At 34.4% G+C, this 27,161-nt stretch overlaps 1 protein-coding gene across 3 annotated transcripts; it reads left to right on the forward strand.

Moving 5' to 3' along the window:
* The first annotated feature begins 1,473 nt into the window (after positions 1-1,473).
* On the forward strand, positions 1,474-26,357 carry LOC105231183 (uncharacterized). 3 transcript variants are annotated; one of them, XM_049454959.1, is made up of 4 exons: positions 1,474-1,889; positions 19,406-19,933; positions 25,063-25,453; positions 25,548-26,357. In XM_049454959.1, exons 2-4 carry the CDS (start codon positions 19,606-19,608, stop codon positions 25,717-25,719), a joined length of 891 nt encoding a protein of 296 aa, XP_049310916.1. In that variant the 5' UTR covers positions 1,474-1,889; positions 19,406-19,605; the 3' UTR covers positions 25,720-26,357. The 3 variants fall into 3 exon arrangements, with proteins under 3 accessions (XP_049310916.1, XP_049310921.1, XP_049310910.1); XM_049454964.1 differs by having other exon boundaries at positions 1,474-1,723; XM_049454953.1 differs by having other exon boundaries at positions 1,474-1,691.
* Positions 26,358-27,161: the final 804 nt, after the last annotated feature.

A 27,161-nucleotide genomic window follows, 5' to 3' on the forward strand; every position in this document is an offset into this window, starting at 1 on the left:
AAAATATTTAAAAAAATTTAAATTTTTCATATATTGCACATTACATTTTTTAACTATGTAGTGGCATATTTTTCTATACTTTATAAGTATCCGATTTTCAAGCAACTTAAAGAAAGAAAAAATATCACCTAAAAATGAAGCACCCTAATGTCTACTTTTGGTCAAGCATTCAGCACCGTGGTTTTATTAAACTTAAAATGTTAAATGTGACAGCTTAGCAGTAATTCCGCTTTAATATTTATATATGTAGATCGGTTTATAGTATATACTACAAATTCTGCGTGGAAATTTTCAAATTATGTGGGTTGCTCATACGCCCCCACGAACCAGATAAGCAAGTTTAATCAACATCAGGCATGAGCTTGTTAATACGTTATATTTAATTATGTCAAACGTCAATATAAACAGTTTTAATGCAGTCAATATGGGTTAAGGTTAAATTGCTAGCGAAAAAATATATCTACACTAAATGGCAAATAACTTAAAAGGTTGCGATTGATATCTTTTAATGCCACAAATCAATTTTGTTTTTTTTTTATTTGTTAGTTTACACTTAAAAAAAAGATACACGGATTTAAATTTTGGCTAGAAATCACCTTTTTTCTTAATGATTTGCCATTTTATCAATTTTTGTTTTTTTTGGACGCAAGTCATTGTATGGAAAACATTTTCGAGTTTTTTATGTTTCTTCCACATCTATAATTGCACAAAAATACCGAAAGAATCGCCGCGATTTCTCAATATTTTCAAAGAATACTAATACAATACGGCTAAGTTGCCGATGGCAGAACTTTTGTCACTTTGATTGCGTGTGAAAAGTCACTTCTTCACAATTTTTTTTTTATTTAAGCGCCACAACAACAATTCTGCGAACAAAGCAGCCTGAAATTTTCAAAATAAATTTCATTCATGTAAACACAATTTAACGGTACATCACACAAACAAACACATATATATATAAACGCCTACAGGAAACCGTTCTGCGAAAAGCTTTGTCAAGTGAGCTTTTTTGACAACGCACAAAATGAACCAAAACAGTGAACGAATGAACGTTTTGTTGCCGACACACAAAAAAACGACAATTCTTGCATACGCCTTATCAGCAACACTGACGGACACTATGCTTCTTATCGCCAATGCGTCGGCTCCCGCTACCACTTGTGTGCATGTGCCACTCATGCCTTAGTGTGTGTGTGTGCACACGCTGCGTTTGCTACTTGCTCGGCCGCTGATGGCGCAATAACGATGAGGACAAAAGCGAGCAATACGACTACGACCACGACAACGATGACGATGCCGATGCTGAAGCCGCCGACGACTCGTTTACGTCTGTGTGTGGTTGTTGTGGAGGACTCCGCATGCGAACACTGCCTATCGCAGGCAGTGTACATTGAAGGCGAACACATATGCTTTTGCTGTACGGTGTTTTTTTGGTGTGCGTTCGGCACTCACTTTATAAAAGGCGCGTAAATAACGAAGCCGCAACACATTCGCTCAACAAGTGGCGCCAAAGTAGCAACCAACCGTTGAACGGCAACAAGCGTGTGAACTGTGAAATCGAAAACGTAACTGTAAAGCAAAAAAACACGTTAACTGTAGAAACGGAAGTGTTCGTTTGAAAACGGCAACAAATAATCGAAAACGAATTGAAATTTGAACGGCTGCAAAGCTGAATTGTATTCGCAAAAAAGGTGATTTATCTCGTATGAAAGCGGTGTTACAGGTGTGGAGTAAATAATATCTTAAGTAACTAAAAATTGCTGTGTGTGCTTAAAAAGAGTGAATTTGCAAAATTTGCGATCAGACCGAAAAAATTCCAAGTAAATTCGAAGTAAATTTCAAATACAATTTGGCGTGTCATGTCAAAAAAAATTGCGGCATTCAGCTAAGTATGATTTCACTCAAAGGATAACGTTACAATATTTGTAAGATGCCTAGCGAATATAAAAAAGAAAGTTGGCTGCTGGTGAAAGACTGTTATTGACAAGTGAGATTGCAGCACGCTGTGATATGAACTCTAGAGGCGCATAAGTTGCCACAATTGCATACGTGCTCTTACAACACAACGTCGAGTGCGTAGCTTCTTCCTTCCTTCCTTGTCTCCTTTTGTATTTTATATTTTTTTTCCACTTTGTTTTCTGTTGTTTTTTATGCTGAAAATATTCGTATGAACTGTTGTAGAATTATAAACTCTTATTTTTATTGCTGCCATTATTATCATTCATTTTTTACAACTGCATTTGATTGCGCAACGTGGCGCATTGAACTGAAGTCCTACGTGTCAGTCAATTCGTCAGCATTTTCGCTTTTCATTTGCTGCTTTTCTGTGACTAACTGCCATCACGTAGTTAATTAGCATTTAAAAGCGCAATCGAAGTTGTTTTTTGCTTGGTTTGGATAGAGTTTTCATACTACAGAACAATGGTTGCTATGTTGTTACCAAATCCTTGTCAGCGATTATATTTTTTACCGTTAATTATTTGGAATAATCAGTTGTTATGCATAAGTTGAAATGGAAAATTACTAAATGATTATATAATTTTTTTTTGTTTTGAATTTTGTTGTTTTTTGGATTTTGTTTTTTTTCTTTTTGCCCATTTGATTTGTATATTTTTGGTTAAAAGTGCTTTAGTTTCATAATTTGTATAATCCCTTTAATGTTAAACATGACAACTTAAAAAAGGAGATTAGCCATTAGATTGTATGATTTTTCGGGAAAGCGGCTTGAGGCGCAAAGCTAGTATAATACTTTCATACTCGATTCCTCTCATATTTCTATAGATTAACCTTTTAAAATTACATAAAAATATTTTAAATTTTTAAGCGATATCTCAATTAGTTTTTGAGCCACAGTTTTCTACAGTGTAGACACTTAGTTCAACAGGGTTCATCAGTTTATCTTTAAGTGGTGTTATAATCGAGAGGCATAAATTTCAAGTAACACTACCGATTTTGACTAAATTTAGTACGAAGTATTCTTCTCATTTTCCTAACTCACAGTGCGAAAATGTTCGAAATCGGACTACAACCATGCCTACTTCCCATACAGCACAATTTTAAAACCCATTTGATTCATTCATTTTCTAGAACACAAAGCAAGAAGTGATTAACATAACGGTATAAGATTTTACTAAGAATTTCTTTAAAGTATGCCACTTTATGACCAAAAATTGTCCAAATCCAACCAAAACTGTAAAAATCCCTTAGGTACCGAATATATGGACTTCAGTATCTTTAGGTGATCCGACCGGCCGAAAATATTGGTCAATGTATGGGATATACAATACATAATCAGAGATTATCCTTTCCTGATAATATTAACTATGTATATCAAAAATGGGTTGAATCAGGTCAAAACTTTCCTGAGCCCCATATACCTCAAAATTTTCAAACTTCCGGGTGACTATATACCGTATATTTCGGACAATATTTGAGTTATCTCAATAAATATTGCAGAACGTGTTATACTCATAACAGTATATCTTTGTGCCCAAAATAGATAAAACTTGACATAGCTCCCATATAACTAAAATAAGGATTTTCGATTTGTTATTTTAGGTAAGATACTTCAATGAAATCGAGGGAACATTATTTTAGTATGTGGTGTATTATTTTAGTATGATTGGTAATTGTATGTGACATACCTCAATGAAATCCAGGAACAATTTTTTGTCATGTGGCATGACAATGGTTAATAGATAATATCGGGTCCTTACTACCCCAACTCCCATATACTACGTTTAATGATTTTCATTTATTTAACAAATCTTATGCCGAATAAGATGTCAGTGTGTGAGTAATATGTATTATATGTATATATTAATATATAATTGCTTTTATTCCGATGCTCTAGTTGACTTTTTACACCTTAAGGTAATTCCCTGCCTTTGATTCCTGCAAGTTGAAATAGTATAAAGTCACCGCCGAACTTAGCCTTTTCTTATTTGTTTTTAGTTATTTATTCCAGGAGTACATTTTTCAAAAATTAGCTGCTGTGGAAATAGAGCACGTGACCATGCTTACGATTGATATTCAGTAGAAGACTAGTTTAGTAATATCGCATAATTCCCAATGTCTGTTTTTACGTCAAAGTTTTAAAAAAATATTTTCACGAAAAAACGACTATCACAAAAAAATTTTCTACCACACTTTGTGACTGCTTCGAATTTTTTAAATGTAGTCAAATTCTAAATTTGAGAATATACTTGTAAATCATTTCATATATAGACAAATCTATACAGAAAACGCTCTAAAAATTCCAGCTAAGCCAATCTAGTAGAATCTGAGAAATCTTAGGTATCGTTTTGCGTTCATGCCGAATTATTTTGGATGCCGAGTCAGAAAAATAGCAAAATATCCAAAAATAATTCGAATTTTGCAAAATCCTTTTGTAAACACCCTCTTGAATTGTTAAATTTCGAAAATATAAAAAAATAAAAGAGTTTTATATGGTAAAAGTTTTATTTATTTCAAGACTAGAATACCCCCTTACGCCGCTTTTCTCAAAACTACATTTTTTAAATTTACTTTAGTGATTACGCGGAGACAAATAAAACATTCAATTATAGTGATTTTAAGGTTAGAATTCTACTTTGTTTAAAGCCTTTATATACGCAATAAGTTTTCAAAGAATTCTAGCTTACAAAAAGGACGTCTGCAGTCTAATAGTTGTTTTGGGCTTATAAATAGCACTTTGGTCAAGATATATTAGCAGAATTTATAAAAATAATCCGATCGCTATCAAATTTTTATTAAGTTTTGTATATAGTTTCTCATACAATTTGTCACATTTTTGATTTTTCCGACCGTAGGTCACTGTATGGACAATATATTCTAGTAAAGAATTCTTGTTTTTCGGTTACAACCATTCAAAGGGTCGTTTTAGGCTGACACACTGGGTCAGCGTCCCTTAATCAAATTGAGTATCTCATATTAAAACTAATCACAAAACCGCTTAAAGACGGCTCCTGAGTTTCTTTTTCAGCTAAAAAGTGGTTAATAATTATTTTGTTATTTTTCATATTTATTTATCAGTGGCTATATACTCTCAATTATTTTTAATCAATGAAGACTATAGCTCACAAAAAATTAAACAAAAATTATTTCAAAGTTTCTACCTAATACTCTAAAATAATTTAGAAATGTTTTTATATTGAATAGTTGGCATTTTTTTTTTTATATTTTTATTAAAACTTTTAGCAGATATCAATAAATATTTAATTTCAAAATTTAATGTTACCCCTTTCTTTCGATTTCCTGCCATTATACTTCACTGGCTTTACAAAAGAAGCCAATGTTGTTACTGAAATAATTCAAAGTCGTTAATATTTAAGTTGTTGCCTATATTTGGACTTAAGTTCGGAACTATGTCTTTATTTTTATACGAAACGTAATAGCAGTAGTAGTTTTCACTTTTCCTAAGCTTGCAGGCGAAGGAAATTCGATATACAGTAGAAACTCGATTAACCGGACTAATAGTAGTCGATAGGCATTCGGATAATCGAAAATCCGGATAATCGAATGTATGAAGAAAAACAAATAGATATTCATATCCTGCAACGAAAATCAATGTTTATTAAGAAATGAGTAAGTGCTTATGTATATCTGGACATATTTTCTTAGATTACACTACATACGTAATACCAAACAGCAGCATTAATCATGAAATACAATAAAATATTTAGGTACGTATGTACGAATAATTTGTGTTCAATATGTAACGGGTGATTTTTTTGAGGTTAGGATTTTCATGCATTAGTATTTGACAGATCACGTGGGATTTCAGACATGGTGTCAAAGAGAAAGATGCTCAGTATGCTTTGACATTTCATCATGAATAGACTTACTAACGAGCAACGCTTGCAAATCATTGAATTTTATTACCAAAATCAGTGTTCGGTTCGAAATGTGTTTTATCGACAAATTTTGTTCAGCGATGAGGCTCATTTCTGGTTGAATGGCTACGTAAATAAGGAATATTTGCGCATTTGGGGTGAAGAGCAACCAGAAGCCGTTCAAGAACTGCCCATGCATCCCGAAAAATGCACTGTTTGGTGTGGTTTGTACGCTGGTGGAATCATTGGACCGTATTTTTTCAAAGATGCTGTTGGACGCAACGTTACGGTGAATGGCGATCGCTATCGTTCGATGCTAACAAACTTTTTGTTGCCAAAAATGGAAGAACTGAACTTGGTTGACATGTGGTTTCAACAAGATGGCGCTACATGCCACACAGCTCGCGATTCTATGGCCATTTTGAGGGAAAACTTCGGACAACAATTCATCTCAAGAAATGGACCCGTAAGTTGGCCACCAAGATCATGCGATTTAACGCCTTTAGACTATTTTTTGTGGGGCTACGTCAAGTCTAAAGTCTACAGAAATAAGCCAGCAACTATTCCAGCTTTGGAAGACAACATTTCCGAAGAAATTCGGGCTATTCCGGCCGAAATGCTCGAAAAAGTTGCCCAAAATTGGACTTTCCGAATGGACCACCTAAGACGCAGCCGCGGTCAACATTTAAATGAAATTATCTTCAAAAAGTAAATGTCATGAACCAATCTAACGTTTCAAATAAAGAACCGATGAGATTTTGCAAATTTTATGCGTTTTTTTTTTTTAAAAGTTATCAAGCTCTTAAAAAATCACCCTTTATTTGGTAATTTGCATTTGGTAATCATGAAATAAGTACGTAGGTAATAAGTTTAATTAGGTTTAAAATATTTGGTAATTGTCATTTGACGTAAGCATCTTTTTCTCTTCATTGCTGCTATATCACGAATTCGTTTCAGTTGTAGTAGACTCACAGTATCACTCTAGGGGTATTCTCTTGCTCTTGCAAAACTCTTGCACGGTGCGAAAATTGTATATATTTCCTCTCGGTGCACCGGCACAACAACAAACACACGCAGAAAATTATTTGCAATGGCTGTAAAATATGTCAGACCAAAACCCATGTATATTTGCGTGCAATGTCACGGAGAAATATAATTGCAATCCATTTTTAGCTGACATTTTACATAAAGACATATAACGTCGTTCCGACACGTTCATGATTCCATAATTTGTACGTAGGTACATATAAATTGGTCGCGATTGGTAGTCCGGATAATCGCGAATCCGTATAACTGAGGGCCGGATAAACGAGTTTCTACTGTAATATAGGGTGATTTTTTAAGAGCTTGATAACTTTTTTTAAAAAAAAAACGCATAAAATTTGCAAAATCTCATCGGTTCTTTATTTGAAACGTTAGATTGGTTCATGACATTTACTTTTTGAAGATAATTTCATTTAAATGTTGACCGCGGCTGCGTCTTAGGTGGTCCATTCGGAAAGTCCAATTTTGGGCAACTTTTTCGAGCATTTCGGCCGGAATAGCCCGAATTTCTTCGGAAATGTTGTCTTCCAAAGCTGGAATAGTTGCTGGCTTATTTCTGTAGACTTTAGACTTGACGTAGCCCCACAAAAAATAGTCTAAAGGCGTTAAATCGCATGATCTTGGTGGCCAACTTACGGGTCCATTTCTTGAGATGAATTGTTGTCCGAAGTTTTCCCTCAAAATGGCCATAGAATCGCGAGCTGTGTGGCATGTAGCGCCATCTTGTTGAAACCACATGTCAACCAAGTTCAGTTCTTCCATTTTTGGCAACAAAAAGTTTGTTAGCATCGAACGATAGCGATCGCCATTCACCGTAACGTTGCGTCCAACAGCATCTTTGAAAAAATACGGTCCAATGATTCCACCAGCGTACAAACCACACCAAACAGTGCATTTTTCGGGATGCATGGGCAGTTCTTGAACGGCTTCTGGTTGCTCTTCACCCCAAATGCGGCAATTTTGCTTATTTACGTAGCCATTCAACCAGAAATGAGCCTCATCGCTGAACAAAATTTGTCGATAAACACATTTCGAACCGAACACTGATTTTGGTAATAAAATTCAATGATTTGCAAGCGTTGCTCGTTAGTAAGTCTATTCATGATGAAATGTCAAAGCATACTGAGCATCTTTCTCTTTGACACCATGTCTGAAATCCCACGTGATCTGTCAAATACTAATGCATGAAAATCCTAACCTCAAAAAAATCACCCGTTAGAAACCACCCATTTAAAACTAAATTTGAGTTTTCGTTATAAAATGGTGATAGCTGAAATCAGCTGGTTAAAGTTTTATGATAAATATATAAATAAGATGTAGTAAGTCGTAAGAGGTAAAAAACTCAATTCCATTTTTTTTGATGATACGTAGTTTTGCATTTCAAGTGATGATATGCCTGTTTTTGACCGAGCTTTTTCTAATATTTATGAACTATTCCCACCAAATTGCAGATGAATTTCGTCTTTCTCCGTTTTCTCACTTCTTCTAAAAGTTTCATATTATTATAGTATTCGAGGGATTTGAAACCGGTACACAATACGTCACGGTTGCTCTTCGATTTATTAGAGCTTTTTCCACCACTTTAAATAATTATATATGAGCAATCATTTTTTTTTTGTGCCTGCTCACTTAAAATTTAACCTATTCAGCACATATTTTAGGTAACTATATTTTTTCCTTATAAAAAAAAAATAAATTTGTGGCAAAATATTGGTTTCGGCTTGCTTCTACTTCTTTTGATTGTCGTTTTAAAATTTTGCGAAATTTATAAATAGCCATGAAAATCAAGTATTAGTATTTTCTTAGAACAGTAGTAAGAACATGATGACATACAACAAAGCCAAAATATTTTCAACTTAAAAAATAATCACAATAAACCTAAAAGTTATTGGCAAAAGTGGTAATCTCCTCTACACTGAGAACGGCTGTACAATCACATACACAACATACTCTTCCGCAACGCAAACACTTGACAACCACTGAGAGTTGCCTAGGCATCGTTTTCTATTAAAATAAAATAAACTGTAATAAATTTATATTGTTGCGACAACAGCACAAACGAGTTCCATGCACTTCTAGCGGTCAAGCACACTACAAACCGCCAGAGAGTTACGCTACCAAGCAAAGGCTTGGCCAACAGCTAAATTAAATTGTAAACACCGCCACTAGACCGTAAATTACATAGACTCAAAAATAGCGAATGTGAGTACGGGTACCAAACAACACAAAGCAGTCGTAAAGGATATAGTCATATAGAAATGAAATAGCCGCACGCATGAAACACATGTCCGCCACAAACACAATGAAACAATAGATTTTGGATGAACGATGAGTGCGTTGGGCAATGACAGAACGACGGTACATTGAGCTGTGTTGTACCGCAAAACCGAAATAAATATTATATTTTATATAAAAAAACTGCAAACAAATCATGCTGTTGGCTGTGCGTCGGTGCGTATGAGCAACACTAGCGTTGGCGATAGTTTGCTTACACGCTTGCGTGTGCGTGTCATTGGTTTCTCCTCACTTGTCATGCTGTTGTGTATATGTGCGTGCCGTTTAACACCTACACGCAAATTTATGTATGTGTGTTAATAGCATAATTGGCTTTGCAAAACCTTTTAGGCCTTTCAGTTTACGACTCTTGTCGCTTGTCCGGCAGTTATCGGTGTATGCGTTGCTACAAGTGAAGTGTGTATCATTCGTTTTAGTACGAAAAAAGTGAAGTGACACTCATGTCACGTATAATATGTACTCACATCACAAATATAACTGTTATTCCTAATTTGACATACTCACTCACACCAAGCAACCCTTGAGGCATAATACTTATGTGGGCTGTGTATTTGCGTGTAAGTGGACTCAGAAATAACATGCACATTGTGACAGCGTCAAGATGAGTAGCCTAAAGATATTATAATTTAATTTGATTTTTTTTTAGTGAAGAAAATATCTAAAATTTATTGCAATTTAGTTGTGAGTTAAGTCTAGTTTTGAGTTAATCGTACATATTAAATCAAATATTGTTATAAGTGAAAGTAAAATATTTATTTTGGAATATATATAGGAATTTCTTCATTATTTTCACTCATTTTTGCACAGCTGTAACTTTTTTTCAACTTCCCTGAATTAATTTTTTTTTTGGTTAAATGAAGCTTAAAATCTTTTCCAACACTATATGTTATGGCACTATGTGATTGGTAGCACTTGAGATATACGACTGCAACAACGTTTATTGACAAAATACGAAAAGACTTTTTCGACTACCCAATATTTCGGTTAGTATGTGAGTGCTAGTGTGGAAATTTATGACGACTAGTTTTGTGATTAAAGCATTCATTGTGTCAAAAATGTGTATCTTCTTAACTAAAAAGGTTAAAATCAGGACAATAGTTACTTACCCTAGTTTAAAGTAAAGTTTAATAGTTAATAGCGAAGTAAAAAATGTTCCGTTACACTCGAACTTAACCCTGCCTTATTTAATTTCCTATAATTTCATGCTTATACCAAGCTTTTCACACAATCATCACCCACGCATGTAAGTTTTTCTGATGAATTTAAGGTTAGAATTCAACTTTATTCAAAGCCTTTATATAAGCAATAAGAATTCAAGGAATTCTAGCTTACGAAAATGGCCCTTACAGACTAAATGTGGTTTTGGATTTATAAATAGCACTTTAGTCAAGATATATTGGCAAAGTTTATAAAAATAGTCTAGTGTAAGACAGATATACTATGTATACAAACAGTCTAGTCTACAAAATATCGCAAAGCATTGATGAATATTTAATCAGAACAGTTTTTGGGGTATAATCAATTCAAATCAAGAAGTTCATGTTTAATTGATAACTCGATATCTCACTGCTATCTTTCAGACTGAATTTAATTTGGAACCTTTTGTTTGGATGAAAGACTAATTAGAACTATAATAGACCCGTCTTGAAAAGAATATAGATTCATATTAGCAAATTCACTTGCTAAAAACTCGAGTTATAATTTTGTGTTTAAAAACACTATCTAATTTTCTCATTGATACTTATATTGGTGCTCGATGGAGCTTCTTCTACAAAAATGAATTAAGTTCATCGATGCACTGTAGCCAGGTTAATACATGTCGAAAATTGTAAAAAAATAATCGCGTGAAAATGTTGGCGCTTGAATTTAATTTTTTGCCGAAATGAATATTTGAAGTTACTGTAAACAACACAAGGAGCGCTCGTATCTCAAAATGCTCATGGTATGTTTAGCGTCAACGCCGCAATTTATATTCATTTTTTGGCCGAAATGAATATTTGCAGTTACTGTAATTAACACAAAGAGCGCTTGTATGTCAAACTGCTCTTAGTATATATGTATAACGTCAAAAATGTCAAACTTTACGATAAAGTAATTAGTTGCCTTATTGAGGCACTAGTGTTGCCAAATCCCGAAATATAAAGGCAATTTTCACAAGCGTCTGCAAATTACTCAAAAACCTATTTGAATAGTTGTGCCATATAACTTTTAAAAAAAACTCTTTCTATTTCCATTCGCTAGCTTTTGAAGGCATATTTTCTTTCTCGTGCCACCAAAACAGCCGCTACATGAGTTACTTGAAATTTACACGTTAAGCCGACAATGTCCAATCTTGATTGAGCATTGCAAGCATAAAGTTTGCCAAGATTTATCTTACCAGTAAATAAGTTGTTGGCACAAATCCTTTCGTAACGTGGTTTTACTTTATAATCCTGCGGTAATAACGAAAACTTTTCTACTAGCCTGGCCTGGCGTTGGTGTGGCTACGACACCAGCAGTGGTAGTCTAGTGGTTTTACTGTACTTTTTTTATTATTTGCAAAACCTTTTTCTTTCATACTTTCAATAAGCCAACACACTTGGTCAACTCACTTGGCTAACTGCCAGCAGCAAGTTGAGGCGGTTGAGACTCGATATTTTTGATTTGGGTCGCACATAATTGCGTTGTATTACTTGAAAGAAAAAAATAATCAAATATTGCACAACTCGATTTCAGTTGGGCACTTTTGCCGACGTCCCACATGCACTCATAAACAGCATTTTTAGCAAGATTTTAAAATGAATTAACTTCTCTTTCATATTTGACACATTCTGCTTGTTAATTGAAAAAGTGGCCTAACTTAAGCAGCCAAATTTTTTGCGTTTATAAGCTAACATTTTATTATTATTTTTACTGCTATATTACACTTACATTTATCAACGTCCACTAGCGTTCTTCAAAGCATTAATCATACAAAAGAAAGGTGTATATGTATAAAGAATGGGAGAACACGTGCATACGAGTATGCAAATGAAGTCAAAATGGCCCGACTTCAATGAAATCGACTATTTTGTATTTTTGAAATTAAAAAAACAATTTGATATTTTCGAAAACAGAGCGAATTGCATACAGTATGAACTGAAAAAAAAATGTATACAAAAACAATGAACTATCACTGCACAGTGACTTAAAAGTGACCACTTACCCGTCAATTTCATGCAGGCTGTTTAACAGCGCTCAACTGAAAGCGGTTAATACAAGACAAGCCAAAATTAACCACACAAAAATTACGTTTTTAATAATATTTAATATACTTTAAGCGAAATCACATACTTTGAACTTTAATATACAATAATTACACTCGTATACATGCTTTCGAAGAGCCATCCATGAGCAGCATAAAAAAAATTTACCCCTTCTGCAAGCTGCCTTTTACAACCTGCACTCTCATTTTAGTGCATAAATGCATTAGCGTGCACTTCCTTCATCCCTGCTTGCTTTCTTTGCACAGTTTTAACGAACGCTCTGTGTTCGCTGCGAAGCGTAACTTTTCGCATGGCGGAAGTATCTCTTTAACGGCAATTAGCGATCTATTGAAATTCTTTGTTGTTTTTCTTTTTTCATTTTTATGCAAGCGCGTAAAGGAGGAGAGGAAATAAAAATGCGTGCATGAAAACAAAGTTTGCAGCGACGAAAGTAACAACTCCACCCGCATATGCGTACAGCGCGGCCCTAAATGAGTGTCGCATGTCGATTTCTTGTAATTGAGTATGGGAGGTGGTGTACAACAAGTGAGCGAAATGATAAGGACATATGCGTATCAGAGCAAAACTTTACTTGAACATGCGTTCGAATAGTTTCGCTGCATATAACTGTTGTTTGCAGGATGATAAAACAATAAAGAAAGATGATAAATTGTTTATAATGAAAGAACAAATTGATTTTAATGAAGGCATAGCTGCACTTGACGCATAAATTTGATTAAGAAGAGAAATGTGCTAAAATTTATGAAACTCTTGACAATTTTTGTAAAACGTCATTAACAATTGGTAATTGAGTTCTTATAAAAGAGAGCTTATAAAAACAGAGTTTAGACAAAAATAGCTTTGACAAAATTACTTGAAGCATCTTCTTTCCATCCTCTTTACTGGCGTAACACCGCTTATGTGGTTATAGCCGAGTTAACAACAGCGCGCCAGTCGTTTCTTCTTTGCGCTATTTGGTGTCAATTCGAGATAACAAGTGTAGCAAGGTTCTTCTCCACCTGATCTCACCAACGTAGTGGAGGTCTTCCTCTTCCTCTGCTTCCCCCGGCGAGTTCTGAAACCAAAACCTTCAAAGCTGAGGTGTTTTTTCCCATCCGGTTAACATAACCTAGCCAGCGCAGCCGCTTTCTCTTGAATCGCTGAACAAATTCATGATGCACCAAACCACGAATATAGGATCGGCTTTTTGGTTTCGTCTCGTCGGCCATGAATGTAGGATCGGAATTCGCACGATCAAGCATGTCCAAAGAAAATCATTTATGGAACTCGTTTGGAAAAAAATTCAGTTTTATCGGGGCAAGTCGAGCAAAAACGCCTTTCATACCCAAATATCCACCAGACTCATTCGAACCAACTCGCGAGACATGTCGAGCTCCCTTATCATACCTGTAACACTTGCCTGAAGATTTTCACCCTTCACTTTTTTAATATTTTCCTCAGTCGAAGAGGTCGAAGGTCGTCCAGAACTAGGCATGTTTCTAACGATCTCTCGACCGGTCTTTGAAGGCTTTGTAGTAGGCTTGTGTTTCTAATAAAACTGAATCACCGTAAGCCTTTACCAATGGTCGCTATATTCTATAGTGTCCCCGAAGTTGTGACAAATGGTCAAGGTGGCCGTCGTTTCACAGGACATTGAAAGCGCATAGCTGAAAGAGCTAAATAATTTTCGAAAAAGTTCTCAAAAACAATCGTGTTTGAGAAGTCTTTCGACGAATGGAAGAAGTACTAGCATAAATACCCCAAAAGGGGACTATATTGAATAAGACAACAATAATGTAGACTAATAAATAATTTTTTATTTAAAAAAAAGTATTCAAGTTATTTTTTGAACACAATTCTTACATATTTTGTAGCGTCGACAACGTTTCCTTTTGTGTGTTACAAACTTATACATATGTACATTAAAGTATGCGTCAACATTAGCACAACGTCACTGCCATCAATTTCGCAATGAAAAGTTGCCGCGGCAATACTTCCACACTTCACACTTTCGTCAAACTAATGAGCACGTTTTAACAGACTTTTCATTTGCCTTCGTCACATTTGTAATGTCACAACAAATTTTTCTCCAAATAAATAATGAGTAAGGCAACTAGAATGGAAGGCAAAGCGCAATGAGCACACAAAAGGCATACGCAAACCAACGAAATGCAATAAAAACTCGAAAGAACTTGTGAGTGATTTTATAAGTAAAACGAAAGAAGAAGCTCTAATGAAAATGAGAAATTGCATGGCAGCGCAGTCAAGGCAAAAGTGCCAACGCAACCACTGAAATTAGCCGCCAACATTTTGTAACATAACCGTGGAATAGCTCCGTCATAGCCAAGAGGCGAACACCACACCTCGCATTTGCCACACTCCGGTCCGGCTGTCTTGCAGTGCAACGCGAGCTGTGGGTGCTTGCTAGTACTCAGCACTGTAGGCGTACAAGATGTGGGCGTAAACCTACACATTCGTCGTACATTTTCGTTTCCTTTAACATTTATATGCACAAATGTATTGTGTGTACTTCCTTTCGGCTATTTGTGCGTGCTGACGCAGCCACAGGGAAAAAGCGCAACAACTAAGTAGAAGCAGCATCCGAATAAGACATTGCAAAGTGTTAATAAACGAACAAAAGAGGTTTCATAAACATAATAATTTAAATGTCGTTGACATTAGATGTCCGGAACTATTTCAAGAACGGAAGTAATTCTTGCTTGATAACAAAATTGATGAGCAATATTGAATTATGCAGGCGGCAAAGAATAATAACAACGAGAACTTGATTACTGCATTTTTGCAATGAAAAAAAGAATGAAATAAAAAAGATGTGAGCAATAAATATACCACCACTATTACGCATATCTTACATACAAACTTATATATCGAAGTCAAGTCTTAAATAGACTATACATTTTCGATTTCGAATTTTTCGAAAATGGTGAAAAGTGAAATAAATTCATAAAAGATTGAAAAATTTTCGAAAAATTCGAAAAAGGAAATAGACTATGCATTTTCGAATTCGAATTTTTCGAAAATGGTAAAAAGTGAAAGAAATCCGCCGTAAATTCTATTACCCATAATTTTTCAACTTATTATTAATTTCTTTCACTTTTTACCATTTTCGAAAAATTCGAATTCGAAAATGCATAATCTATTTACGATTTCGAATTGTTTCGAAAATAATAAAAAGTGAAAGAAATTCATAATCGATAGAAAAATTTAAGAAAATATACAGTTATTTGAAAATTTTAAAAGAGTGTTTCAAAAACAGTCTTTAATCGCCATTATACCTAACCAACGCTTCGACCAGTTCACTTCCAGTTTTTAAGTCAACGATCTGACAGTTTCCACACGTCCTTTTCTCCCAAAGAAGTAGATCAGTTGTCGGAATCCACCTCAGTAGTATATATCTGCCATACAAACTGATATATCCAAATCAAGTCATTGCAACTTTTTTATTTGACAAGATATCCTCTCGAAATTTCTCGTAGAATATTGCCCAAGGCAACTACTATAACGTATAGCTGTCATACAAGCTGACCGAGCAAAATTAAGATAATACCTGTTTAAGCTATAAGAAATATTTCTGTGCAGGCTGTTACAGCTTCAATGCAGTCGAAGTTAACGTTTCTTCTGTTCTTTTTTGCTTTTTTTTTGGGTTAAGCCAATTAGTCTGTGCCATGGAAGCAGTTGCTTTGGTCAATATATCCCTAAGCCACACAGCTCCGAATCATACCACTAGATTCAACCCAAAAACACCCACCTTTACCATTTTTAGTAAGAAATGCCGAAATTAAATTAAGAAAATGTAGCGTTTAGTCATCAAAAATGTAATTTTATGGCTTTAACTTCTAATTAGCAAGATAATACCACCTTTATAGGTACAAAAACAAACAAACTCAATATGCTCCTAAGCGTAAACTTACGCCAAAATCACCAAATTGAACATTAACCAACCAAACATTGACCAAAAGTAAACACTAACCAATTGTGGGCCTCACTGGGTAAACAAAAACAATAGCAAAGTCGATGATGAAGGAAAGAGCACAGCAGTGAAAAGCGTAGCAATTGCCTACACATAGGGATGTGGGATTGCAAAAACACACAGTTAGTGCGTGCGAACATTCCTACTCATATTGTCTATGTCCTTAATTGTTGGTTGTTAACTTGTTGTGTAAACATGTTAATTAAACTAAAACAATTACAGCTATGAACTTGAATTGCACAATAAAAACACCGCACATTTAGTCGCTTTGATTGGGACTTGGTGGTACGTACTTGTGATTGTGATTGACCATTTAGTGTTTGTACACAAACAGGTAAAAAGAAACGTGAAAATTGAAAAAAAATTTATATGAATATATTTTTGGTTATATTCGCACGTTTGCAATAAAATAAATATATGAACATACATATATAAATTGTGAAGAGTGTAAGTAAAATATATGGAGTACTTCTAACAGTGACAGCCTAAAAAACCTCGATTTTTAGGAGTTAAAAAAATGTTTATTCATTATTTTGATATTTTCAATATTTAAAGATATTTCAAGAATACACAGTGAAGTTTTTTATAAAAAAAGCTAAAGATTTTTTGAGTTATACGAGATCACCGAGACCGCTAAAAACAAAAAATCCTCCACTGCTGCAATGATTCCGGCCTCTTCCGTCAATAAAACCTTGAAACAAAAAATTCTCATTAAACTAAAAAATATTCTCCATATAATCCAAATTTTGACCGTATTTAGTCTGACAAAACTAGTTTTTTGATTTCGATCAGATAAAAAAACCGATAGGTCATTGTGTGTAGAATCATATACAGAAAAGGCAGAATAAAATTTCATGATTATCGGATATTTTATATTTGAATTATCATCATTTATCAAATTCGTAAAATACTGTTTCGAGAAAAACGCTTTTAACGATAAACTGATTGTGTTGATTGAACCGAGCGGCAATATTTTATAAGCCTATAACTCAAAAACTTTTTGAGATATCGGTAAAAAAAAATTGTATGTGTTATATTTAAAGGTATAAACTATCGAAATATGTAAAAAAAATCAAAATTATAAACTAGCGGTCCGTCCGTCCGTCCCTGCAAGCCCCGTCCCTTAATAAGTTTAATGTACAAGTATATATGTCGTAAACTACTTAAGCTACAGCAATCAAATTCACGTATCGCAAATATTATAAAAATTCCTTCCGACAGTGTGAAAATTAATGAAATCGGTTGGTAGCTCCAATCATTCGCCATATAACGGTACTGTTAAAAACTACAAAAAGCGCGATAATCCAATAACTAAATACTTTAGAGACATTAAATTTTGCATCTGAGATGGTATGACATCGCTTTAAAGGAGTCAGAGTCCAAATTGGACAAATCATATATCTCGAGACCCGTCGGACCGATTTCAATATAATTTGGTATAAGGCATTCCTCTGAAATTTTTTTGCTACACTGTTAAAATGGGCGAAATCAGACTACAGCCACGCCTAATTCTCATATAAAACCATCTGATTCTTTCCTTTCGAGAGTACATATCAAGAAGCAATTCCACGAATAATGCCTTTAGAGTATGCCATCTTATGACCAAAAATTGTTCAAGCTCCTAGCTACCGAATATTTGAATCCCAGCATCTTTAGTTGACTTTTTACTGAAAATATTGGTCAAAGTGTCAGATTTGCAATTGAAATTCAGAGAAAATGGTTGACAATCCGAAGACAGCTTGAGCAATCAATCTTTACACGTTGTTTCATATTATCGCAATTAATCATTTTGTATTCAATGCTCTGTTGTTATATTATGTTAAGCCTATAGGTAGAATTAAAAGCTTATTTGGCAATCGCCGCCTTGCAGGCCAATAATCATTAAAATCAAAGCTTTATTACAAAGATTTACCTAAGATTTGTTTAAAAAATGTTCACTAATGATAAAGATCAACACCTAAGACGGCAAAGTTCCGCTTAGCACACCGACCAATTATAAATTGTAAACACAAAATACACACCAATGCTAAAACTAATACATCTAAAGCCGCACAAGTGACAGCAAAGAAAATTATAAGTTATGAGCCTCTTCCTTTTATCACATTGTGCATAAAAACAAAGCGTATTTTACCGTGAAATTAACCGCAAACACAGTAAGAAGACCGTGAACACTGCCGCTGGCACAATGTACATATTTATGGAGACATATACCATTTATATATGTATACATGTATGTATGTGTGACCAACCAGCCAGCCTAACCACATCCTCCAAGCATAGGCACCGCACGCTTAGACAAGTAAAAGCACCAAAGCATTTCGCACTTCAACAAAACAGTCTCCCGTTTCCGGCTCATTTATATTAATTACCACGACAACAATTTCGACAAGCAAGTGCGCATACGGCTAGAAGTGCTAAAGGGGTCAGTCGTACGATTGCTGAAAGACTAACGAGTCACTCGTAGACTGACAGCGTAACACTGAGGCAATTTAGGGTGGAATCCACCACCAGCTTCCTTCGAAGCTATTGAATTGGTTGAAAGGCAGCAAAACAATGCAAATGCTCATACACAAAAACAGCAACAAATAATGTAGCCACGCTTAATTGTGAGAGTAAACAGACAGACGACCAAAAGCACGTTGTCAATAGCAGTCACCAGTTGCTTCTTACATACAGGCAAAATTAGTTAAGAAAATATACGCATTTAAGAAAGCAAATAGCGAAAATAACACACGCACTTACATAAATAATATTTGTATGTATATAATATTTGTATGTGTGCACTTTGAACTACACAAGCAAAAGCGGCCACAATGACGCACAACCAAGCGTTGTGTGTTCAGCGACTTCTCGCCTGGTTCCTGTCAATGGTGGCAGCTGCTGATTGGTGGTTTACATATGTACATATTTGTGTGTGTATGTGTGTCGGTGTTTGTTTGTAATTTCACGCGTATAATCGCGCTGCAAGGCAGACAAAATGTTAATTACCATTATAAATTCTTACTGACAACTTTCAGGACACACACTTTTCAACTTACCGACATCACCAAGGCTAACCACAGCAACAGCAACAACATAGGCACAATAACAATTTGAACATCAACACTAATCCTCGACTGAAACCGAGGACGCAACGCTGAAAGGCAAGACCAGCCAAGTATTAAATATATAAAAATAAATAAAAGTCACACAGCGATCTCAGCCTAAAGCCGCACAAATGCAGCGCAACGCGTTCCTCATATATACCTTGCCCGCAGCCGTTTTGCTGCTCGGAAACTGTTGGTATGCATACGCTTATGTCGCCTTGCCAGCAGCGGCCGCCGCAACAGCCGGAGCCGGGGTCGGTGCCTCGAACGCTGGTGCAACAGACACGAAGACGTATGCCAAGCATATGGCGGAATTAATGACCGGCACATATCCTGATAGAGCGGCTGCTTCATCGGCGGGTTATTTGAACGATGTAGCCGGAAGTATTGCTGTGCAACCACCGCACCAACTGCTGAATGAGCCTAACGGACGTGCTGCGGTCTACGATCCGGGTGATGGTGAGTGAAAGCAAAATAGAATAGAAGAAAATAAGTAAACAAGAAACATATACACATGTACATATATTGTAAAGAAATATGTCAAGGTTATTGACTGAAGCTTGGTCTTCTTGATGCTGAAGAGTACAATTGCTTAGGTTTTAAGAAATACATAAATGTTTGCGAAGCGCTCGTTCCATTGAAAATTACCTTAGAAATTTCTCTAAATAACATTCGATCTCTTTTACTTCTCCGTATATTTTAAGGGTCTTAAAATAGTCTAAAAAAGGCTCAAGGCTCACATTAATATAAACTTCGGTAAGATCACCGGTAACATTTTATGATACTCAGTAAGTTCATGCTTTTAACCAATATCATGGAGAAATACTATACAATTGAATTTAAATTCGATCCCCAATATAGCCTTCCCTTCCAAAAAAGAGTGAGAAAGGGGAAAGGTGAACAAGTTAAACATCTATTAGTCCAAACTAGATAATCGAGATGCCCTTTCAGTAAAACTAGATTACAAAAATCTCACACCGGTTTCTAGACCACTGCAGTGTCTTCCAAGCGGAGATCACCGTTAAAAAAGCAATCTTGTTCTGACAAGGAGAGTGCTCACAATGAATTATAGATAAATTTATATACCTATAGTATAATATAATTATAATTAGGTATATACTGATAGCCAGGTAGCTTTGAAATCACTACAATCTTTTAGGGTTTCATCAAAGTTAGTGAAAGAATGCTTGCATTTCTTAGTGGTTCTAACATCCTATTTGACGATAAGCCTGCAATGAGTTCCAGAACATAGGTATATCCTCGTAACTGTGAAGCAGAGTAGACATCATCTTACAATTATACTCTGGAATGTAGAGAATATGTATTTCTCTGGCTACCTGCAGCTATTTAATCGACAAACATATTATAAACACAGCTAAGTCTCAGTGGAGTCAATCACAACTTGCTGAACAAGCAGAAAGGAACTATATTTCCCACAAATGATATAGGAACTCCAGTAGGGGTGCTAACAAGCCACTGTCTAATTGGCAGACATGCCGGCAGACTAGAACAGCCATATACTGATTATTGTAGAAGCTGTCAGGAGAAAGAAGAAGATAAGACCTGAAACATTTTCTATGCAGATTCTAGATTTTGTACAGGAAAAGAATCCTAATTATCGGTTGAGGGTTTCTTAACATAAATTTTTTAGAAAAAATTCATCACAAATAATTCTATCTCTTGGAGCCACTGAAGAGGAGTAACTCGTCTTCTGTACTTACAGCTTAACGGCTTCATTTCCGTCAGTACATCTCACCTCATTTATATGTACATATTAGGTAGGGTCTTTTCGCTTGGTACTTTGAAAAATAGATTCGTAGACGCCTCTAAGAAAGTCTCTTCAAGTATGAGTTCTTAAATGGTAATGGAAAAGGTCTCCGCCTTAATTTTTTCTTTTTTTTATTATCAGATAGAAAAATTCATATCTCGCTCCTAAAAACTTAGTTTTTTAGAGTATCAAGCGAAAAAATATTAATTTGCTTTTACCCACCCTAATGTGTTTAGTTATGCCATACACGTGTACTTCAAGTAAACAAACAATTATCATTAAGGTTAGGTTATTGATACTTGATATGCCTGCCTTTATCCAAACAACTATTTTTAAACCCAATATCGAAATCAATGAATTAGTCTCTGGTTATTTTTTTATTATTTGTTCTCTATTGTATTAGTTTATCAGCAACAGTTGTTCTAATCATTTTTCATTGTCATGGCAGCAGAAAAAATAAAACAAATCTATTTGTATTGAAATCACTCAAAACCAATGAATATTAATTTTATTGACCTCACTCATAAGGGCTACTTCAAAGAGGATATTTTCAAATAAGTCTGTGGGATATTTAATTTCACAAAAGCACTTATGAGACATATACTTGTGGGACATACAGAACTCATTTTGTTGATTTTCCGTTGTCATTGAATCACTGAAGTATAATTGAACAAGTAATAGTATAAGCATATCCTCATTCAAGTATTTTTAAGAAACTGCGAAAATCACTCATTCGAAAAATTAGAGTACTAAATTGAAATGTGACTAGATTGAATTGTGAAGTCATGTGCAAAGAGTTTTTATATGAAAATATTGCACTTCAAATCAATAACATTATATAATTTATTATTTTGGGGGAAAAAACCTTGCAAATAACCCTCTAAATAAGTATGCTGTGCACATTAAATTTGATATGTGAAAGCATATTTTAATTCAGTAAACAATAACTTCAAAGTCAATAGCTTTACAAGTAGTTATAGTTTTAATTTATTAAAGTGGCATAAGCACTATTGCTGCACTGAGCGGGTAAACGTTTGTTTGGCTTTGGAATATTAGTTAAGTCCACAGCTTTATCGATCAAGTTAGGATCCTAAAGCAGCTTACTTTCCAAATAAATTTGTTAATTTTATGCAAAACATGTAAACTAAGAAGGCAATTAAAGTAATTTTACTTACACATTCGCTTCCATAGTAATATTTAATGCCTTGAGGGGCTTCCCGCTAGCAAAATGTAAACACTCAAGCACATTTTTCTTTGCCTGCATAAGATTTTCCAAACATATGAAAATCAGTAGTACATTGACTCAATGAACGGCAAACACAAGTCAATATATACATATCCATACATTCTTATCTCTTTATTGGCATAGACACCGCTTACGCGGTTATAGGCGAGTTTACAATAGCTGCTGTTTTCTTCCTTTCATCGGGGCTGTATTTTACTTGACGGGTCCCAAACCTTGCACCCAACCCTGGGGAGAAAAATTGTTATATTAGGGTGGGCGAAAAAGCGATTTTATTTCACGTGGTACTCCGAAAAATTGTTTTTTAGAAACCTCCAAAAAAATCTCTCCAAGCATGAGCTCTTAATTGCAAAATGAAGGTCCTCCGCCAAACAGTTTCCTATTTTTTCTTATTATCAGATAGAAAATAACATATCTCGCTTCCAACTACTTAAAGAATATCTAGTTTCATAGATTTGATAGGAAATTGAATGCTTTGTGATAAAATTAAGCATTTAAAGAGGTCCAACATATTTCACTTCAAAAAATGACAGCACTCGGAACAACTTTAATATAAAGTATTGCAAAAAAATTAAATTTATACCATTCGCTAAATCTTCATAAAGCTAACAATTTTACTAGCAAAAAATCTAATTCACGAACTGCAGTTTTGAAAAATATTTCAAAGCTGCAAAAACTCAATTTGTAGAACAATAACTTGCAACAGATTTTCTATATTTTGCAATTCCGCCAACACCGAAAATATTTTCACGTACAGGCTATAAATACATACATATATATACGCCTTTATCAATAGCACAGCAGAAGCTATTGTTAAGGTTAAGTAAAATATTGCCGAACCGCCGGCCACGCTGTGGCTGCTGCTGCGATTGACGTAAATGAAGTTTAACGAAGGGTGAATTTGTAATAAAAATATATATAATATAATGTTTGTATGTATTTAGGTTTTCTATATGTACGTATGTACCATCAAATTTTATTATGCTTGCATGTATTTTTGTAGCATACTTACAGGCGTTCTTATGAATGTATTTGCCTGCTAAATGCGTTTCACCTACGCACAATGCAAGGATTTATTGCACAACAGTTATATGCGCACATACATATTTGCATAAAAAACAACATTTTCATAATATCTTATGTTTGCAAAAAAAATTGGATATTTTTATATTAAGAAGTTTTTTATAAATTAAATTTATTTAATTGCTATTTTTAAGGCATATTTGCTTTTAATTTAATTTTAAAATGTTATTTTATATTTTCTTTATTATTTTTATTTTTTACAACTCAATTTTAGTATTTTCTACAACTTTTTTCACAAATTCAACCCTGAAGGAAATATCCTCTTAATTGTAGAAAACTTATAATATTACAAACCTAGCATCGTCTTACACACACAGACAAGTGTTGTCTATTTTAAGCTTAAATCAACAGTTACAAAAATAACCGTATGGCAAAAATCAACCAATTCCAATTTCCGCTTCAGTGCTGCCAATAGTTTATGGAGCACTTACACGCTTGCTGAACACACACACACACACAATTGGAAAAGCACGAAAATAGTAAATACTCGTATGTGACTACAATGCCTAAACGAAGTGTCAGCATGAGCTCGTCCAGCTACAAGTTTTGCTTTTTAGACACCAATGTGTATACTAGGGTGGGTCAGAAAACGAATGTTTTTTTCGCTTGGTACACTGAAAAGAATATTTCGTAACTGTCGAGTAGTAGATTTCGTACAAAATTATAAATTCTTTATATTATATAATTATATTTTCTGATTTACAACGTTTTTTTTTCATTCAGTTATAATAATCATTTGAAAAAAAATTATCTTAAAATGAGCAAACTTAAATTTTTCTTAAACGGTTAAGTTTACATAAAACTCGTAGGAGACCATTTTGTAGAGCATTTAATTTGCTATGAAATCTATGAAATGAGATATTTTTTAAAGAAGCAAGATTTAAATTATAAGAAAAATAATAAGAAGCATATAGAAAATTGTTAGACGAAGGAGCTTCCCATTACATTTAAGAGCTCAGCGAAAATAAATATTCGAAAAAAAGAAATATTCCTTTTTTTCACCCACCCTAGTGTATATCCTTGAAAGCCATAAGCTTTTCAACTTTCCACGGCCACTTTCTGGCCATTGATTGACCGCTAAATGACAGCGTAATGGGCATAGTAGACAAGCTAGATTGAAGGGAGAGCCGGCAGGATTACTTGACGCATTATGAGTATTTCAGAGCGTGGCAAATATTGTTTATAAGTTTGTATATAAATAATATATATGGGTATGAGCATTTAAGTAAATGTATGCTTATTTATATTACTTTTGATTTTGTTTCGCATTTTAAATTTGATAAAACGATAAGCAGAAAAATCTTTCATAAACTATAGTGCCTAAATCTAAAGGCTTTCAGAGTTCAAACTCATGGCTTTTGCAAATCAAATCTTATTAATATTTGATATATAATATAGTTTATTATATTAAATTTTTTTAATATAAAATAAACACCCAATTTACTCCCTACTCAACCTTAACTAAACTCAAATACTCTCTCTACCCACCAACAGAGCTACTCCGCGCTTTGAACGCCGAAACTGCCATCAATGGCCAGGAGCTCGGCACGCTACCCGAAGAACCCGATTACGCTGACACTGTGTTTAACGAACTGGAAGTGGCAAACAAATATGAGATGTTACACAAATTGGAGAAAGATTTGCGCGCGGAACAGGAAATTGTTACTAAATCAGCTTTGTTAATGAAAATGCTCGAGGATCCGAATATACAAACGCTGCCGGTCATTTACGTAGAGGAGGACGACGATGACGAACCATCTGATGAAGATACCGAAATTAGCAGCAATAATGTGGCATATCGCTTGGGCGGCCTGGGCGCTGGTGTGGCCAAGCGCTCACGCTACTATCGCCGCTATCCATGGAAACGGCACAATAGGAATCGCAGGTGAGGCAGAGCGGGCTTGCGATTGAGAAATTAGCGTTTGAAAAATTAAGCATTTATTTACGCATTTCTTGTAAATTTCTTTTTATTTTTTTAGCACTTACGAGCCAGAGCTACGTTATGCCTGCACGCCCACCAAAGAGGACGTCTTCAAGCTGCTGATGAACCTACACGAAAATCGCAAAGGCAATCACAGCAAAACTGTAAACTTCTGCAATCGCAAGCGACCAGCCAAAGCCATTTTCACCAATATACGCTTTCTGGGTTAAGCTGCCCGGCGATGCTGTTGAACAAACATATTTAAAAAGGCAATGGAATACGAACTAGAAATACTTTGAAACGATGTTGACATGAAACGGAAATCAAAATGTGGCGGAAGAAATTAGGAATATTGTGTGCTAGCACGGCACTTGGCTGGAAGCAATTGTTTACAGAAATTAGCGTAGCTTTTTAACACATAATTCGCAATCAAAATTCTATATGTACTTATAAATTGAAGTAAAGTAAATTCAGTAAACTTAAAAAAACATTAAAAAACTGTAAATTATGCATAAAAATTAATTTGGAGAAAAAAAGAATTGTAGGCCCTTAAGCAGCTATAGCGTGTAGAGTTCTAGCGTAACTTTTTTCGGAATTAAATATTTACAAAAAATATATATTAATATTATATAAACAGTATTTTACATAGTAAAAGTGGCAGCTAAGCACAGCATTGTTAGCATTAAATATTTTATTCACAAAATTTAATTATAGTTGCATTACTATTGCAACAAAAATATGTATATAATAATTTCTGAAAAAAAATATAAATATATTAGTAGTTTGCAAAGCACTCTTTTAGTATAAATACAATAAAAGACAAGGCACCTTGAATGGATGGCAGCAGCTTGCTTTTTGTTTTAGCTTTGGTTTGTAGCCTTTCAGGACATTACAATGTCTGGCGTGGGATTGTGACATTTTAGAAACCAAAAAAAAACAATGAAAACAAATAAAAATGCAACTCTGCTGCTACTAACTCTCTGAAAATATAGTAATTTTACATAATTATTTCAAATAAAAAATATTAAAAAAAAAATCGAAAATTCGAAAAAAATATTTACTTTGAAAAATAAGGCACTATAACATCAGCGTAGATTTTAGTTGTCCGCAAAGCAAACTGAATTTAATTTTAACAAACTTTCTATGAATATAAAATGGCAGTCGCAAAGAAATCAATGGCCCACATATGCAACCCTTATCCGCAAAACTTGTGTAGATGTGAACAGTGTCATATAAAATACACTTTTCTTCTTAAAATCTAACATAAACATAGACAATTGAATTGTGTGCACATATGTATTTAAAAACTTATTGTAAACGCAGGCATATGCTGTTGTATATAATATATAATATCTAGTACCATAATATATATGTGTGTATGATAACTAATTGCAAGTTAAATAAAAAAAAAACAAACCCTTAAGCGCACGAAAGGAAGTAATTTAATTTCAATACGAACTTGTACATACCTTGATACTATTTACTAACATACATACCTTAATACTACTACATACAATAAACATATAAATACAGCCATATACTTTCCTTTATATGTATGTAGTTGTGGCTCTGGTTTGTTACTTGTGCACACATACTTATGCATACAAGTAAGTATATAAGTCTGTATATACACTAAGCAATTAATCACTAGTTATTTACAGTTGCAAAATAA

This window comes from Bactrocera dorsalis, chromosome 1 (assembly GCF_023373825.1).
Source record: "Bactrocera dorsalis isolate Fly_Bdor chromosome 1, ASM2337382v1, whole genome shotgun sequence".
Classification (NCBI taxonomy): domain Eukaryota; kingdom Metazoa; phylum Arthropoda; class Insecta; order Diptera; family Tephritidae; genus Bactrocera; species Bactrocera dorsalis.